Raw genomic sequence first — 17,671 nt, forward strand, 5'->3', positions numbered from 1 at the left:
GGGAAATAATCCTTAAGCAATCAGCGTTTGTATTGAATATGGCAGAGCAACATGGTCAATGCAATCGTCCATACGGGACAAAGGAGAGAAGTGATAGTCGGGAAATTCAAAAGACACTTCCTGTTCCTCTCCTCCTCCTCCTCCTCCTCCTCCTCCTCCTCCTCCTCCTCCTCCTCCTCCTCCTCCTCTGTCTGTGTCTGTTTCTATAACCATGAATTATTTGCAAGTAATGTGCTTGGGTGGTTCTCACATTACTGGATTTAGATGTAAAAACTACGGCGTCCGCCCAGTCCAAAACGAAAAGCGAAAATTAAAACAAAAAATCAGACATTTTTAAAAGTCAACATTTAGAAAACATTTAGATTTTTTTTTGGGTTAAAGTCAGATCTGTTAGGAAAAAAGTGATGATTTTGAACAATAGTTGGAAAATCAAATTTGGAAAAAACCTCAGATATAAATACAGTGCGTGGCCAAAAAGCGCTGAAATGGAAATCCCAGTGTGCCTTCCATGTCCAGCAGGAAGTATTTCTGTGACAGTGGATGACTGTAAGCGGATAATTACTACAGATCGGTTTCTGTCTGCGTTCTGTCCCTCACCTCTGTCAATAGAGACATTGTGCACGCTCTCCATAGAGCCCAGTTGTCTCTTTAGCACGCTGCATGCACAAGGCCTCAGAACAAGCCACGTTCAAAGAGTGGAAAAACAGACGCCTTACAGACGGGCTGCCCACTTTGTTCGTCTGTAACCTTTAACCGTCTGTTCTAAGAGAGGCGGGGAAAGGTTCAAGCGTCGTGATCTGTGACACAACAAGTCACCGCGGACTGTCATCTGGACGGACATCTTTGAAAAAGCGTCTGCTGAGGGTCGGCTTGATCGTGTTGCTGAGGAGAAAATGAAATGTGGATCCATGGTCTGATTATGAAGTATCTCTGTAGTCTAGAGAGGGACATGTGGACGTGCACAGGAAGAGGAAACATGCTGGATACTGCAGTGTCAGTCCTGCGAGACACGCTGTCCCTTAACAAACAAAATGCTTTGCTTTTTAAGTCTTTCTGAGGAGGTCTTCTCTCTGCTGGGCGCCTCCACATTTCCTTAGGACGTTTGGAGTTGTGAGGAGCTGCTCACTGGAAGAAAGCAGTTGGTCGGCTTAAAAAAATCCCACGTCAACAATGTTTTATAAGGCAGACTTGAGGTGGATCACTCCGTTGTGTTGGAGCTTCTTGCAGCGTTTGGTTTCTGCAGCTTTTAGTAAACTGCTCATGTTTCCTCTGCTGAATGTTCTCTAGATGCTGCATGTGTTGAAGAGCTGCTGCTGATGTTCCTGCATCAGTTCTGATTTGTGTTTCTGTATCTGCATCCTCTCTGAAGCTGTTCCTCCTGATGGAAGAGGTCTGGCCTCTGAGATATCAGATGGAGTTTGCGATGCTTTTGTTTTGAATGACGTTCCCGGAGTTTTGCCCTATCCGTCGCCCACCAGTTAGACAGAAAGCAAAAACAAAAGCTCCGTGGCTTTTTCGTTTTACTGGTTTAAGAGAGAAAGAGAGACAAGTGCTTTTATGTCAAATATCCTAAAATGAGTTTTGTCCTACCTGAGATAACGGAAATATGAATCACATACGCTTTGGTGTGTGTCCTGCATACAAAGAGCAATTAAATGAAGCTATTATACACACTCTGTGTTTGAGTGATATTTACTCAGATATACAAACAGTGAAGTATCACAAAATATTTCTAAAAAATGTAATTGTATTAGTGGAAGTATTTATTTGTGAGGGTCCCATGAACAGACATGTATTATTGAACATATTTGTTCTACTTTCTTTGTTTATTTGAAGTGTTTTTCTGTTGTCTTTTTACTATATTATATAAAACAATTTGATCAACTAAGTCTACCAATTACATCCCAATACATAATAGCATCATAAATCAGAGGATTCAGGACACTAAGAGGTTAAAAGGAGGATGTCAGTGTGGGGGGGGGGGGGGGGGGGGGGGGGGGGGGGGGGGGGGGGGGGGGGGGGGGGGGGGGGGGGGGGGGGGGGGGGGGGAGGGGGGGGGGGGGGGGGGGGGGGGGGGGGGGGGGGGGGGATCTGCGCTCTCTGTCCTCAGGGCAGCAGCCGGTCTCCGCCTCCGACACTCACCGACTTCATTCCTCAAACTCGAGGGAAGACACCACGGGTCTCCGCACCCTGATCCACCTGACCCACCTCAGCAGGGATGCGCTTCGACATTGAGTTATCTCTCGTGGCGCTGCGCGGAGGGATACGTTTGTGTAAGTCAGGTCGCGTTTAAGGTAAAAACACACCTGACCTCAGATCCAACCCTTTTTACCCGGTTTCCCGCTCTGTGGGGACTGACAGCAACCTTCTGCAGACGTTAAATATACCGGAAACACCGCGTGTACAGCAGCAGTGGTGAAAGTAACTCAACTGCAGTTACTCAAACAGGTCCTCTGAGTACTATTTTGGAGATACTAGCCTTTACTTATGTACTTTGTACATTTCTCCACTACATTTATTGAATACCTTTAGTTACTTTACAGATTGGATGGTGATGGGGGTTGGGGGTGTGGGGCGCATTCATCTCTCATGTCTCACACCTGCTGCTGTGTCGCATCACACACTCACCTCCACAGGATGTTTAAATAGCTGGGTTTGCAGTGCAACCTGGCCGTAGGCCTGTGGGGTGGGGGGATGGGGGGGGAACGGTTACTTAAGGTGGGAGCCCCATCCTCCTCCTGTCAGCCCCTCAAGCCAGTTTAAGCCCTAGATGTTTACTATTCATACATTTTTCTTTGTTTCTGCATTTTCCACAAATCGTTTATTTGTAATTCTTATCACTTTTCGCTTAAATCATGACCGTGATAGTTTTCAAAAAAACAGTGTATCTTGTCAAAGGTGTTGAAGAGGGGGGGGGGGAGTTTGCAAAAGGTCACAGTGTAGTGCAAAGTATGTGGAAAAGATCATAATTAAAGTCTAAAAGAATCTTAAAATAATGAAAGAAGTTAAGTCCACTTTTTTAAAATATATAAAATCATTTATTACAAAAAATCATTTTAAAAACAATGGAAAAGTAAATAAAAGTAAAAATATACAGTACATTGGAAAAATGAGAAAATAAAAGTCAATACAATAATGAAAAAGGTCAAAGTATACCAATTGGGAAAATATAAACAAGATGAACAGAATTATAGGATAGAGTTTCGCAAAGAAATCGTATATAAATCCCACACACTGGTCCTGCAACACATTCATGTAAACAGTTAGAGTCATTTCTTAATCAACATTTCTCAAATCGGGTCCTTTGTTTGATCTCTGGGCTGTACATCGGTCCGTTCTTCTTCACTCTCTCTCTGGAAAGAACGCCCCCTACTTAGAATCCCTCGTGTCTCTCAGTTTCCGACATCCCTCTTCTCCTCTCAACTGATTGGATTGTCAGGCTGCTGGCAAAAGCCTCTGAACCCCACAGAAATTACCGTTGGCGGACCGACAAGCCCGTTGCGTGCAGCCCGTCTTCCCCTCAGTGGTGCGGTGGATAAAGCAGCTCTCTGGATAGTGTTTATAAGACTGACAATGTTGTCAGTTTCATATGTTTTGTAAAAAGCTCCGTTGAAAGTAAACGGTATCTGATGATGGCCCAAAACACCTGCAGATAACGAAACATCTTCACCAAATGTAACTTTGTGAAGGACCATGTTGGCATGAAATGAAGCTTTACTCTGACTGCATGCCTACTTTCCTCCGTAATGTATTCTGAACACACTCGGCCGACTCTGATCCGCACCATTCATCTCCTCGTTTCTACCCTCAATTAAAATGCACTCATTTTCAAAACCAAACTCAATCATTCAGATTTTTTTGGGGAATGAGCTCCCTTTCAACACAGCTGGGACTCTGATAGCGTGGCCTCCACTAGCCTCACGTGATGCTACGTTGTGTTTAGCACTTCACCAAAGAGATGCTCCTTTTTCCATAGTGTAACGGCTATTTTAGATGGTGTAAATAAGAGATGAAAGCTCTGGTTTTGATCCGAACAGCAAGTCTCTATAGATGTGGACCAATGAGAAGGAGGAGGCCTCGTGCTTTCATTTCAGCACATCAGAAATCCAGTTATGTTTTTGTATTTGCATCAGGGGAACATTCTCCGTATTTTTAGAGCTCTGTTGGGGAATTTATGCAAATAAAAATTGTAAATAGTCTTCAAACATCCTCAAGTGAAGCTCCACTAAAAAAGTTTTCCGTATTTATTTCAGTTTATTTGCAGCACAATGTGTTCATTCATCAGCTCACAGAGAGCCAATCAGATACCAGGAGCACTAGAAAACATGACGGAGTTTAAAAACACGGATGGATAGAATAGATGGATGATGGATGAATAGATGGATGAATAGATGGATGGATGGATGAATAGATGGATGGATGGATGGATGAATAGATGGATGGATGGATGATGATGATGAATGATGGATGAATAGATGGATGGATGGAGTGTGAGCAGTGTTTATAACCCCAGAGCTTCACCGTTCTGGTTTACAGGATTATTCTCCCTCTTCTTACGTGCTGTGTGTCGGATGGTTGGATGATGCAGGAGTTGCTGCTCAGTGCTCGGGGTTTGATGCGGCAGCTGGTTGTTTAGTATGGACTTCACATCAGTAGCATCATTACAGATAAATATTTAACGGGGAAATATCATCTTACCTCGTTTGTCTTCCACGGATCAAATCAAACTCTTATTTTCTGTCTCGCATGTGTTTGTGGATTGGTCAGCAGGAGAGGACTCTTTAAAGTAGAGACGCTACATACTGATATACACCTGAACATCAGCAGGAGAGGACTCTTTAAAGTAGAGACGCTACATACTGATATACACCTGAACATCAGCAGGAGAGGACTCTTTAAAGTAGAGACTCTACATACTGATATACACCTGAACATCAGCAGGAGAGGACTCTTTAAAGTAGAGACACTACATACTGATATACACCTGAACATCAGCAGGAGAGGACTCTTTAAAGTAGAGACTCTACATACTGATATACACCTGAACATCAGCAGGAGAGGACTCTTTAAAGTAGAGACACTACATACTGATATACACCTGAACATCAGCAGGAGAGGACTCTTTAAAGTAGAGACACTACATACTGATATACACCTGAACATCAGCAGGAGAGGACTCTTTAAAGTAGAGACACTACATACTGATATACACCTGAACATCAGCAGGAGAGGACTCTTTAAAGTAGAGACACTACATACTGATATACACCTGAACATCAGCAGGAGAGGACTCTTTAAAGTAGAGACACTACATACTGATATACACCTGAACATCAGCAGGAGAGGACTCTTTAAAGTAGAGACACTACATACTGATATACACCTGAACATCAGCAGGAGAGGACTCTTTAAAGTAGAGACACTACATACTGATATACACCTGAACATCAGCAGGAGAGGACTCTTTAAAGTAGAGACACTACATACTGATATACACCTGAACATCAGCAGGAGAGGACTCTTTAAAGTAGAGACTCTACATACTGATATACACCTGAACATCAGCAGGAGAGGACTCTTTAAAGTAGAGACGCTACATACTGATATACACCTGAACATCAGCAGGAGAGGACTCTTTAAAGTAGAGACACTACATACTGATATACACCTGAACATCAGCAGGAGAGGACTCTTTAAAGTAGAGACTCTACATACTGATATACACCTGAACATCAGCAGGAGAGGACTCTTTAAAGTAGAGACACTACATACTGATATACACCTGAACATCAGCAGGAGAGGACTCTTTAAAGTAGAGACACTACATACTGATATACACCTGAACATCAGCAGGAGAGGACTCTTTAAAGTAGAGACTCTACATACTGATATACACCTGAACATCAGCAGGAGAGGACTCTTTAAAGTAGAGACACTACATACTGATATACACCTGAACATCAGAAGGAGAGGACTCTTTAAAGTAGAGACACTACATACTGATATACACCTGAACATCAGCAGGAGAGGACTCTTTAAAGTAGAGACACTACATACTGATATACACCTGAACATCAGCAGGAGAGGACTCTTTAAAGTAGAGACACTACATACTGATATACACCTGAACATCAGAAGGAGAGGACTCTTTAAAGTAGAGACACTACATACTGATATACACCTGAACATCAGCAGGAGAGGACTCTTTAAAGTAGAGACACTACATACTGATATACACCTGAACATCAGCAGGAGAGGACTCTTTAAAGTAGAGACTCTACATACTGATATACACCTGAACATCAGCAGGAGAGGACTCTTTAAAGTAGAGACACTACATACTGATATACACCTGAACATCAGCAGGAGAGGACTCTTTAAAATAGAGACACTACATACTGATATACACCTGAACATCAGCAGGAGAGGACTCTTTAAAGTAGAGACTCTACATACTGATATACACCTGAACATCAGCAGGAGAGGACTCTTTAAAGTAGAGACACTACATACTGATATACACCTGAACATCAGCAGGAGAGGACTCTTTAAAGTAGAGACACTACATACTGATATACACCTGAACATCAGCAGGAGAGGACTCTTTAGTTTAGCTGGGTTCCGTCATGAGGAAGCCTGTCAGCTTTACAGCTGAATAAAAATAGAAACTGAATTGGGGCAAACCATCACAGAGGTCTCGTGGGAGATCAGGATCATACAGCAGACCTGGAGTCAACAGAAAACACAGCCATCTGCGTTCTCTCCTGTTGTTCTAGACATATGGTTTCTCAGCTTGGCCTCTAAGAGGTGAGATACAACCAGCAGGTGTGTGTGTGTGTGTGTGTGGGGGGGTGGAGGGCTGTTATGTGGACAGAGAGAAGAAATCACAGACAGAAATATGTGTTTATTATAACCAGTTATTACTACCAGTGGTGGAAGAAGTAAAAGGATAAATACTAGAAGTGTTATCAGATAGATTTCATAGAAGAGAGAGACTCCCTCTGGAGGATCACAGGGATTTTAGCGGTTGCAGACCATTTACATGCACTACAGCCTGTAGAACACACTACAGGAAATAAGAGGTACTGGAGATGTCTTAACAGTGCTTTACTTGAGGACAGTTCCTTTGTTTCCTTCCACTCTTTCTCACAATGTTTATCTTTATTTCCAATTCGTTCAATTAAAGGCGTTGAATTATCAGTCCTGTTTTTGGGTTTGAAATCAGACCAAAGGAGTTAGCATTAAGATTCCAGACACACGGAGGATGCATAGAAAACCAGAAAGGTAATTGGTGTGACTTGAAATCTGAACGATCTCGACTGTAACTCTAATCTCTGTCGCTGACTCGGCAGTAATCCAGCCCAGAGGGAGTGGGGAGCCTTTTCTTAAATGGGACAAGTGAGAAAGGAGCGCGTCCATCCGGAGGGTCTTAACAGAGGAGGGATTTCACCACAGAAGACACTGCAAGACAATGACAGGTTTTCTTTAGAGCAGCCTAAGTGATTATAAAACTCATATGTCTTACATCCTGGAACTGGGAATAGACTTTAAGGACTCTTGAAATGAAAAGTAAACCAGAATAACTTTAAGCTCGAAGGAATCAAATGTGAGGGTCTCAGTAACATGAAACCTTTGACTGTAGACGGCAGAGAGACACGGGCATCAGCACTGTGAAGGCCTCTGTCCACAGGTCGGTCATCCAACAGCCGTGGTACGAGATATCCATGCCGCGTTTTTCCACCTCAGAAACATAGCTTGTCTCCGACCATCACGGATCTGTCCCTGCAGCAGCGTCCTGTACGGTACACGCTTTACACTTACCCTGCGGCGCACCAGCCACAGCGTAGATACGGCATCGTGATCATTTACTGACACCTCTCTCAATCTGTCTTTGTGGTCAGGGTTCTGTCTGTTTTTAGGCAAACAGTCTGTGTTTTTGATTGGAAGGTTAAGCTTGCTTGGGACCACAGACGGCATGGTTGGGTTGTATTTGCAACAACTAAATGATATCTTTTCTGGATCGATTAAGGTAATTGGATAGTTTCCCGCGGTACACCTGACGATCTGTGGTTCACAACTCTTAGAAACTCACCTCTGATCTGTTTGAGTCTGTCATTACTGTTGAGCTTTATATATTTTACAAGTGTTGTTTTTATGAATTTGAGCTCGTAAACTGAGTGTCTTTAAGTACCCTAAAAATCACTCTACAAATAAAGCCTAAATATTATAAGTATAGAAAAAGTGCTGGGGGTTTTCTCTTATCAAACACTGGGAGGAGGCTCTGCCCAGATTCAAAACACCATGTGGATGAAGTCAACATGGTACTGTGACCCTTCTGACTGCAAAACAGAGGGGTTTTTATATCAAAAGCTGATTATTAACCATTCTGTTAATGTGTGTAACCTGTGTGACCAGCTCTGTCCTTAATCTGAAATCTACTTCCACAGTCCACAGTGACTTTGGATAAAAGGTCACTTGGAGATGTTGTTATTCTAGTTTGAACCACGTGATGTTCAGATATGGTTTAGGATAAAATAAGCAATGAGCTGCAGATTACTCCTGCTAAAACAAACTGTGAATCCAAACATTGCTATCAGTGTAATCGAGATAGATCGACAAACATCAGGATTTCCCAGCACGCTTTCATGTGCAAATATTTGATTCAAAGCAATAAGACTGTTTAAAGGTTGCCTGTGATAGGCAGGATCACTGTGCCTAATCCTTCTTGTTAGTCACATAAAACCTTTTGAATTCTTACCCAAGCAAAGGTGTTGTTGTGGTTTTGTGCACTTTCTCTATTTGTTTGGTTTCTGCAGCTTTTAGTAAACTGCTCATGTTTCCTCTGCTGAATGTTCTCTAGATGCTGCATGTGTTGAAGAGCTGCTGCAGATGTTCCTGCATGAGTTCTGATTTGTGTTTCTATATCTGCGTCTTCTCTGAAGCTGCAGAGTTTCTCGTGCTGGAAGGGGTTTAGGCCGTTTTAGAGCATTTGCACCTGTCAGCCCCCGTACCTATACTCTATTTCACCGTATAGACCAGTATAGATCCTAGGGGTTCGTTGGAGTACTGCAGGGGAATGTGAGATTTTTAAAATGTTAATTAAACAAAACATCAGCTGTGCATGATTCCTAAAATAATGATATTATGATAAACTAAATTAAGATGTAAATTTAAGGTCTGTAAAAAATATTTTATATTCAATATTTCAGTTTTTAATGGAACCGTTACTGCTGTCAGAAATCTGAAAAAAAAAAACCAGAATTTTTAGAAAAAGTGATAATTCTGAAGAAATTCAAAAAAGTACAAATTTGGGAAAAAAAGTGTGAGTTTTTAAAAGAGGAGGATTAGAGCCACATGGAGGAGTTAGAATGATGAGAGAATTTGGAAAAAAAATCAGAATTTTAAGGAAAAAGTCAAATTCCAAAAAAGTCAAATTCAAAATCAGCAGACTGAAACCGAGTGCCTGGAGAAAGTGTAAAAGCTGCAGTGTCCTCGATGTCCCCGAGAATAACAAAGACCCTCAGTGAAGCTCCAGCCCGGGCTCCTCTCTAAACTGTACAGCTCATTAAAGGACAGTTCAAAGCAGCTGATGTCTCTCAGGGTTACTGCATGAGGTCATTGGTTTCCCATGAATTAATGATGATGTAAACATTTGAAATGCAGCTTTAAGAGTTTCTCAGTTAAAGGTTTCAATAAATCAGACTCTGATGGAGCAGCTGGACCTCTCTATAGAGGCTGTTTCCTTCCAAATAGTTGTTGTGCTGGTCAGGGGGTTCTTGCTGACCTTTCTTTTCATAGGGGTACGTTATTGAAAACGTTTGAGAGCCCCTGATATATATCCAATCCCATCTTGTAATTGGTTGCCCGTCCGACCATCATATTTGGGCTCCTTGTAGATAAATGTAAAAAAGCTTAGTATTCCTACTTTTTTATCTGACTGACCTCAGAATCTATATGGGGGGGCCATGACGAGGGAAAGTCCTGGAAGCGTTGCTCTGATGTATTGTGCCACTTCTCACGTTACAATAGCCATGTGTTCTGTAGACCTTTATCTCTAGCACAGAGACAACAACACACTCTGAACCACAGTGTGGAGGTGAGGAAACGGTATGCATTAATTATGGGAAAACGGCGCTTCCTGTTACAGTTTCACACATTCGAGCAGCCTCGGGTCGTGACGGGTGATGTCACGGCAGAGTGTTTATTTAAAGAGTTGTTTAAAGACACTGTCAGGGTTTTAATGATAGATGTTTGTGCGTTATTCAGAAAGAATAGAGACGTGAAGTCATGTGACCGTGCTGTAGTTCCTTTATAGCCCAACGTTAGCCTCCTTTAGCTTAGCGGTGGTGATGTGAAGTCATGTGACCGTGCTGTACTTCCTTAATAGCCCAACGTTAGCCTCCTTTAGCTTAGCGGTGGTGATGTGAAGTCATGTGACCGTGCTGTACTTCCCTAATAGCCCAACGTTAGCCTCCTTTAGCTTAGCGGTGGTGACGTGAAGTCATGTGACCGTGCTGTAGTTCCTTATAGCCCAACATTAGCCGCCTTTAGCTTAGCGGTGGTGATGTGAAGTCATGTGACCGTGCTGTACTTCCTTATAGCCCAACATTAGCCACCTTTAGCTTAGCGGTGGTGACGTGAAGTCATGTGACCGTGCTGTACTTCCTTAATAGCCCAACATTAGCCTCCTTTAGCTTAGCGGTGGTGAAGTGAAGTCATGTGACAGTGCTGTAGTTCCTTTATAGCCCAACATTAGCCGCCTTTAGCTTAGCGGTGGAGACGTGAAGTCATGTGACCGTGCTGTAGTTCCTTTATAGCCCAACATTAGCCGCCTTTAGCTTAGCGGTGGTGACGTGAAGTCATGTGACAGTGCTGTAGTTCCTTTATAGCCCAACATTAGCCGCCTTTAGCTTAGCGGTGGTGACGTGAAGTCATGTGACCGTGCTGTAGTTCCTTTATAGCCCAACATTAGCCGCCTTTAGCTTAGCGGTGGAGACCTGAAGTCATGTGACCGTGCTGTAGTTCCTGTATAGCCCAACATTAGCCTCCTTTAGCTTAGCGGTGGTGACTGAAGTCATGTGACCGTGCTGTAGTTCCTTTATAGCCCAACATTAGCCTCCTTTGGCTTAGCGGTGGAGACCTGAAGTCATGTGACCGTGCTGTAGTTCCTTTATAGCCCAACATTAGCTTTTTACTTCATAAATCATGACGTTAATGATGATGCTAACTTCTTGGTTAGCCTAGAAAAAGACGTCCTCCCGGCACCTCTATGATAGTTCACTATAAGAGTTCTCAGCAGGAAGGACCCTCTTGCACTTTGCACATGTCAACAGATGGACCTGCCATGGAGAAGCTTTGCTGTTACAGCTGAGATGGAGATCACACAACAGCCATGTGTTTTCTGTCATGCGCCATTACCACAGACTGTATGTATAAATGAATTACTGATAGTACAGCGCTATGGTTTCCTGCCTCTCTGTTATTAGCAGTGTCAGCACAAAGTCAGAGTCATGCTGATGCTGATTAATCTGCTGGAAAACATGCATTGTTGTAATGTACTGTAACTTTGTAATCCTGCTTTAAAACATTTAACAGTAATCTGATTACATCTTTTAATGCAACTTTAAGGGAGTAAAGTTATCCTATTTGTATCCTGATTACCCGTCAATGAAATCCATTACTCCTCAACCATGCTCATAAAGTGCTGGGATAAGTCAAATGAATCATGCACAAAACAAAACCCTAAAAAGTTTAATGTTTTACTTATTACAGAAATTAATGGACTGTCATGTGATTACTGGAAACAGAACTGCCGAATGAAGTTAGTGTTCAAGTGTTTAAAGTTACTGAGTGACAGAATCTACCAGAGTCCTCCTCACTCTGACCTCCAAGAGACTTTATATGATGTTTGGTGTTAAAAGAGTCCCTTTATCAGTACTATAGCATCTCTACTTTAAAGAGTCCTCTCCTGCTGATGTTCAGGTGTATATCAGTATGTAGAGTCTCTACTTTAAAGAGTCCTCTCCTGCTGATGTTCAGGTGTATATCAGTATGTAGAGTCTCTACTTTAAAGAGTCCTCTCCTGCTGATGTTCAGGTGTATATCAGTATGTAGTGTCTCTACTTTAAAGAGTCCTCTCCTGCTGATGTTCAGGTGTATATCAGTATGTACTGTCTCTACTTTAAAGAGTCCTCTCCTGCTGATGTTCAGGTGTGTACCAGTATGTAGAGTCTCTACTTTAAAGAGTCCTCTCCTGCTGATGTTCAGGTGTATATCAGTATGTAGAGTCTCTACTTTAAAGAGTCCTCTCCTGCTGATGTTCAGGTGTATATCAGTATGTAGCATCTCTACTTTAAAGAGTCCTCTCCTGCTGATGTTCAGGTGTATATCAGTATGTAGAGTCTCTACTTTAAAGAGTCCTCTGCTGCTGATGTTCAGGTGTATATCAGTATGTAGTGTCTCTACTTTAAAGAGTCCTCTCCTGCTGATGTTTAGGTGTATATCAGTATGTAGTGTCTCTACTTTAAAGAGTCCTCTCCTGCTGATGTTCAGGTGTATATCAGTATGTAGTGTCTCTGCTTTAAAGAGTCCTCTCCTGCTGATGTTCAGGTGTATATCAGTATGTAGTGTCTCTACTTTAAAGAGTCCTCTCCTGCTGATGTTCAGGTGTATATCAGTATGTAGTGTCTCTACTTTAAAGAGTCCTCTCCTGCTGATGTTCAGGTGTATATCAGTATGTAGAGTCTCTACTTTAAAGAGTCCTCTCCTGCTGATGTTCAGGTGTATATCAGTATGTAGTGTCTCTACTTTAAAGAGTCCTCTCCTGCTGATGTTCAGGTGTATATCAGTATGTAGTGTCTCTACTTTAAAGAGTCCTCTCCTGCTGATGTTCAGGTGTATATCAGTATGTAGAGTCTCTACTTTAAAGAGTCCTCTCCTGCTGATGTTCAGGTGTATATCAGTATGTAGCGTCTCTACTTTAAAGAGTCCTCTCCTGCTGATGTTCAGGTGTATATCAGTATGTAGCGTCTCTACTTTAAAGAGTCCTCTCCTGCTGATGTTCAGGTGTATATCAGTATGTAGCATCTCTACTTTAAAGAGTCCTCTCCTGTCCAAAACCAGAGCCCAGTCTGCTCTGATTGGTTAGCTGGCCGGCTCTGTTGTGATTGCTCAATCGCCCCTTAGCCTCTCACGTTCAATGTGTTGGAGCGGTGTTTTATTTGCTAGCACCAGAGACACATTTCCATTTTAAGTAAATGTGATGGACCATAAAGTAATCTAAATCTGAATCAGCTCTTTGTGTCTTTACTCAAGGTCAAACGTTTGCTGATTTCCTCCAGCTGTCTTTTTTTGTAAATGATTTGTAAGCCACATTTACACATCTGTTGTCAACAGTGGCTGGGATATTAGGATCGTCTGTTGTCTCTGCTGGTGATTGTGGAAGTCAGTTCCTATGGCAGAAAGGTGTTGATAGAGCTAGGCTGTAGTGGCACTGTTTGTGAGGTGGATAAGATGCTGCTGATGTGTGAGTGTGCTTCGTGTGTTCTGTGATATGCTATCTTGGTGCCTGCCTGTGAGTTCCTGTACTGTTTGCCTTCCTGACTGTCTGTCCCTGTGTGTGTGGTCATCATCAGTACCTTGTAGTCCTATCACCTGCCTTTAACCTTTAGGCTTTAACCGGGACAAGACGGATCTCGAGCTCCAGCATGGGCACAACCCGGACCAGGAGCGTCTCACTCGGCTGCAGCAACTTTAAAAAGGGCACAACAAACAACCTCACAGCCTCTGCACAACATCAGCATCAAGGGCTAGCAGTCGGTGCCTTACTGTTTAGCTGTAGCGCTCTTTAGCGTTAGCAGCAGCTGAGCTTTGGCAGCTCTGACAGAGTGTGTGTAACTTGGCCTGCCAGTCCCCGGGGAGGACCGGCAAAAGGAGTTGTGTTACACTCGCTGATAGACCTTATACATGTTTCATCTGCTGCTCTCAGAACAGAAGACCCCTTTGTTATCTAATCCAGCCCTCTCCTCTGCAGCCGGAGAAACGGAGCTTCACAGTCCGCCAGACGTCCTGATACAGATCAACACACAGCAGCACAGGATATCTGCTATCGGGATTTCTCAGCCAGTCCTTAAATCCATTGGCTAGCACCTGGAGAGGGCTTTAAAATATCAAGCAGAACTGAGGGGCCACCAAACATCGTCCAGGAGCTTAACTGTGCCTCAGCTGTTCTGCAGAGTGCTGCTCCTGTAGCTTTAAGGAGCTTTTAAAGGGCTTTAGGTGTTGCTACAAGGCTAGTCAGGACCATGAGTGAAAGCCTTAGACTCCCTTCACTCCAGGTGAGCGTCCCGATCGACGAGCCGGCGTACTCGGACGGCGGACGCAACGCAGTGTCGGACGGCTCCATGCGCTCCAGCTCCTCCACCCCGACGCTCAGACGCAAGCGCTTCAAGATGCGCCGCATGAGGAACGTGCCCAGCGAGCGGGAGCTGGAGAGCCGCCGTCTGGCCGCCAATCATCTCACGGCCCACTCCCACTCCGGATCGAAGGAATACCTGCAGCTGCCGTCCATCGAGATCACGCCGTCCAGCGACGAGGACGCCACCTCCAACTGGTCACGCTGCTCCACGCCCAGCGCCTCGCCGCGCCGCAAGCGCTTCCTGTTGAGGAAGTGGCTGAAGGTTCGACAGAAGAAGGAGCAGGGCAGTGAGAGCAGGTTGGTGCAACTCGACTCATTTCATCCCCCAAATCTTTAGTGTTATCTCCATGCGGCTTCGAGGACACCCGCCCTGATGTGTTGTAGCACTAACGGCAGGAGAGTTAAGGTGTGTCAGCTCAGGGGTCTTAGCGTCTCAGAGTTTGATGCTTAAAGACAGAGTTAGATCCTTCGTTTGCACCTCTAAAGATCCTGCTGTTCAATCTGAAATGACTAATGGAGAAATGAATAGGCAACTCTGCAGAGTACCTGTGGACCAATGCTATCCTGATTCCTATATAGTGTTGGCCGGCTGGGGCAAATGTGTCAGGACGAAATAACTAAGCAAATGAAAAGAAACATCTTCACTAACCCCCAAAAAGCAGAATAGGACTTCTTTAAATCAAAGCTGGTTTCCTCCTTCTGTTTCAGTGGTTTAGACTTTGTGTGTTTTACTGCAAAGATAAGGTGATACTGTGGGGTCATCTGATAAAGGTCAGCTTCCCAGCAGATCAAGAGGACAGGTGAAGGAGTTAAGGAAATCAATAGGTTCCTCTCTCTCAGATGCATGGTGGTGGCTCTGCAGGAAAGGTCACAGAGACACATCGACCCCTTCAAAGTTTGAGCATTTTAAAAGCAAAGTGACATGGAGAGTTAAAGGTCCCCTATCATCCTCCTCTTCCTCACTATATACTACAGGTCTCGGATATATACAGAGCCTGTCTCTGATTGGCTGAAACACCAAACAGATCATTGCAACATCCCATAATCCCCTCTGTTACAGGCCCTGTTCCTGAAGAGCTGATTCTGTGTCTGTAGCTTTAAATGCTAATGAGCTGCCGCTGGCCACGCCCCTCTGAGAGCTGATTGGTTTGAACAATATAAAATGAAGTAGTACAAATGTGAAATGAAAAGATAAAATAACGTAAATAAACACAACAAATAAAGAAAGTACAATGTTTAACACAAGACAACAAAAATAATAATAATATAAACTTAAGAATTGAAAGTAAAAATAAAAGAGAAATGAAAGAACATCTAGTTTTAGTGTGTGTGGAAGAATGACATTTTTTAATATAAACGTAGGACCAGTCACCTTCTATTCTCCGCTGCTACTGAAAATGTACTTTGCACTAAGAGTTATTGCACTAAAGACCTCCCTGCACTACTGTCGAATGGTGTTGGTTGTGTCTAACATATATATTACTTAGTTTTCTGTATACCCTTTTATCTAGGCCCTTACTCCCCCCTTTTTGTTCTAGGCTCTTCTCTTTTTATGTTGTATGTTCTTGTTTATATTCGGACTGCCAGAAACGGTACTTAAATGTTCGGTATGTTTAACACATGTGGACATTTTGACAATAAAGTGGACTTTGACATCTGTAATAAAAGCTTCGATGAAAAGGTGAAATATGAAATAAACAGAAGGCTAACGTGAAGCCGTCTGGGGGAGATATAAATAATAGAGATGTTAATGTTTATCCTCTCTGAATAATTGATGCAGGCTTCTCGTGTTAGGTGGTGCAGGGACACATGGGGCTGCTGTTCGGAACGTCAGGTTCTCTCAGATACGTATTGCTCTTAAATCTGCCGCGGAGTATAAAACAGTATACAAAACAATAAACTACAAAAATGACCCCTCAGAGAAATTCTTGGTAATGGAGAAAGTTTGGAAACATCCAGTGTGTGTGTGTGTGTGTGTGTGTGTGTGTGTGTGTGTGTGTGTGTGTGTGTGTGTGTGTGTGTGTGTGTGTGTGTGTTTGTGTGTGTGTGTGTGTGTGTGTGTGTGTGTGTGTGTGTGTGTGTGTGTGTGTGTGTGTGTGTGTGTGTGTGTGTGTGTGTGTGTGTGTGTGTGTGTGTGTGTGTGTGTGTGTGTGTGTGTGTCTGTGTCTGTGTCTGTGTCTGTCTGTGTGTGTGTGTGTGTGTGTGTGTGTGTGTGTGTCTGCTCTGTTTAGATGTTTGCCCCAATTTGCAGAGCAACAAGGTTACCGTGGTGACCTGCTGCAGTACTGAGTCTCATTCAGAGAGTTTGGATGTGATTCTCTGACTGTTTTGCCTCGTTGTTAGAAAACCGTAAAGAGCAGACACACAGTTTTTGGGCCTGAGCACCGGAGAGCCCCTATGAACCATTGGGGTGATTTTTACGGTGTAAAATGTGGCCGTGGCAGCAGTTTTACTAAAGGGTCAGGGCTTTCCCATTTCTGGAAGATTGAACATGGGCGTCTATGGGCGGGCAGCTGGAGTTTTTGCCGCTGAAGGGCTATTATGGAGCAGACTGTCAGTTTGCTATAATGAAGGCACAGATACAAAGCTGACTAATTTAGCTACTCAAACATCTAAAATGATGTGAAGTAAGAGTAACTATTATGGGATTTAGAGCAGGTTTAAGGGATGAGATTCCCCCCTCTCCACTCTAAGTGATGATGTCATACACACCTGTACCATCTGAGACGCGTGGAAACTGTACCAAAACGTAAACTGTGATTTCAGGAGAACCGTTCCATCGGTCAAAAAAACCTTTTAGTCCAATGAAGTTGAGAGTGTGGAGAGTGGTTTAAAGTTAGAACATTCTTTCTACGTTAAAGTATGGCGAAGCACCATGACCCCAAAGTTTGGTGATTTAGCTCTGTTCGTCTCGTTCTCCCATTCATTCCGATGGAGAAAAAGTTGATGTTTTTTTGCGATTTTTGTGAAAACTGCCGAGCACATCTCTAAGAAAAGTCATCTTCATCATATTATACAAGTAAAAAGTACTGGTTGTGCCTTCAGGCCACGTAGAGTCATACATATTAGATGACTGGATGCTTTTTATTAAATCAAATCCGGTTCTTTTGTTCTTGTAGCCTGCAGCCGAACTTCATTTCGTATTCCCTGCCTCTTTCTGTTTCAGCTTATTGTGCAATTACTTTTATAGCAACTCTGTGACGTTCAGTCGAGACACACAAACCTGCCTGGCTGTGCACTGCTGTTTAAACACCA

At 43.3% G+C, this 17,671-nt stretch overlaps 1 protein-coding gene across 3 annotated transcripts in view; it reads left to right on the forward strand.

Moving 5' to 3' along the window:
• The window catches only part of gramd1bb (GRAM domain containing 1Bb), a 130,063-nt gene that overhangs the window by 40,689 nt on the left and 71,703 nt on the right, over nucleotides 1–17,671 (forward strand). The window contains exon 1 of one of the 3 annotated variants that reach the window (XM_063906477.1): nucleotides 14,083–14,713. The exons of the other annotated variants lie outside the window; for them this stretch is intronic. Within the exon in view, the coding sequence (XP_063762547.1) occupies nucleotides 14,304–14,713 (410 nt within the window). The 5' untranslated portion in view covers nucleotides 14,083–14,303. Of the gene's footprint in view, nucleotides 1–14,082; nucleotides 14,714–17,671 lie in introns of those variants that run through there. 3 annotated transcript variants of the gene reach the window in all.

Source organism: Eleginops maclovinus, chromosome 18, assembly GCF_036324505.1.
Source record: "Eleginops maclovinus isolate JMC-PN-2008 ecotype Puerto Natales chromosome 18, JC_Emac_rtc_rv5, whole genome shotgun sequence".
Classification (NCBI taxonomy): Eukaryota; Metazoa; Chordata; class Actinopteri; order Perciformes; family Eleginopidae; genus Eleginops; species Eleginops maclovinus.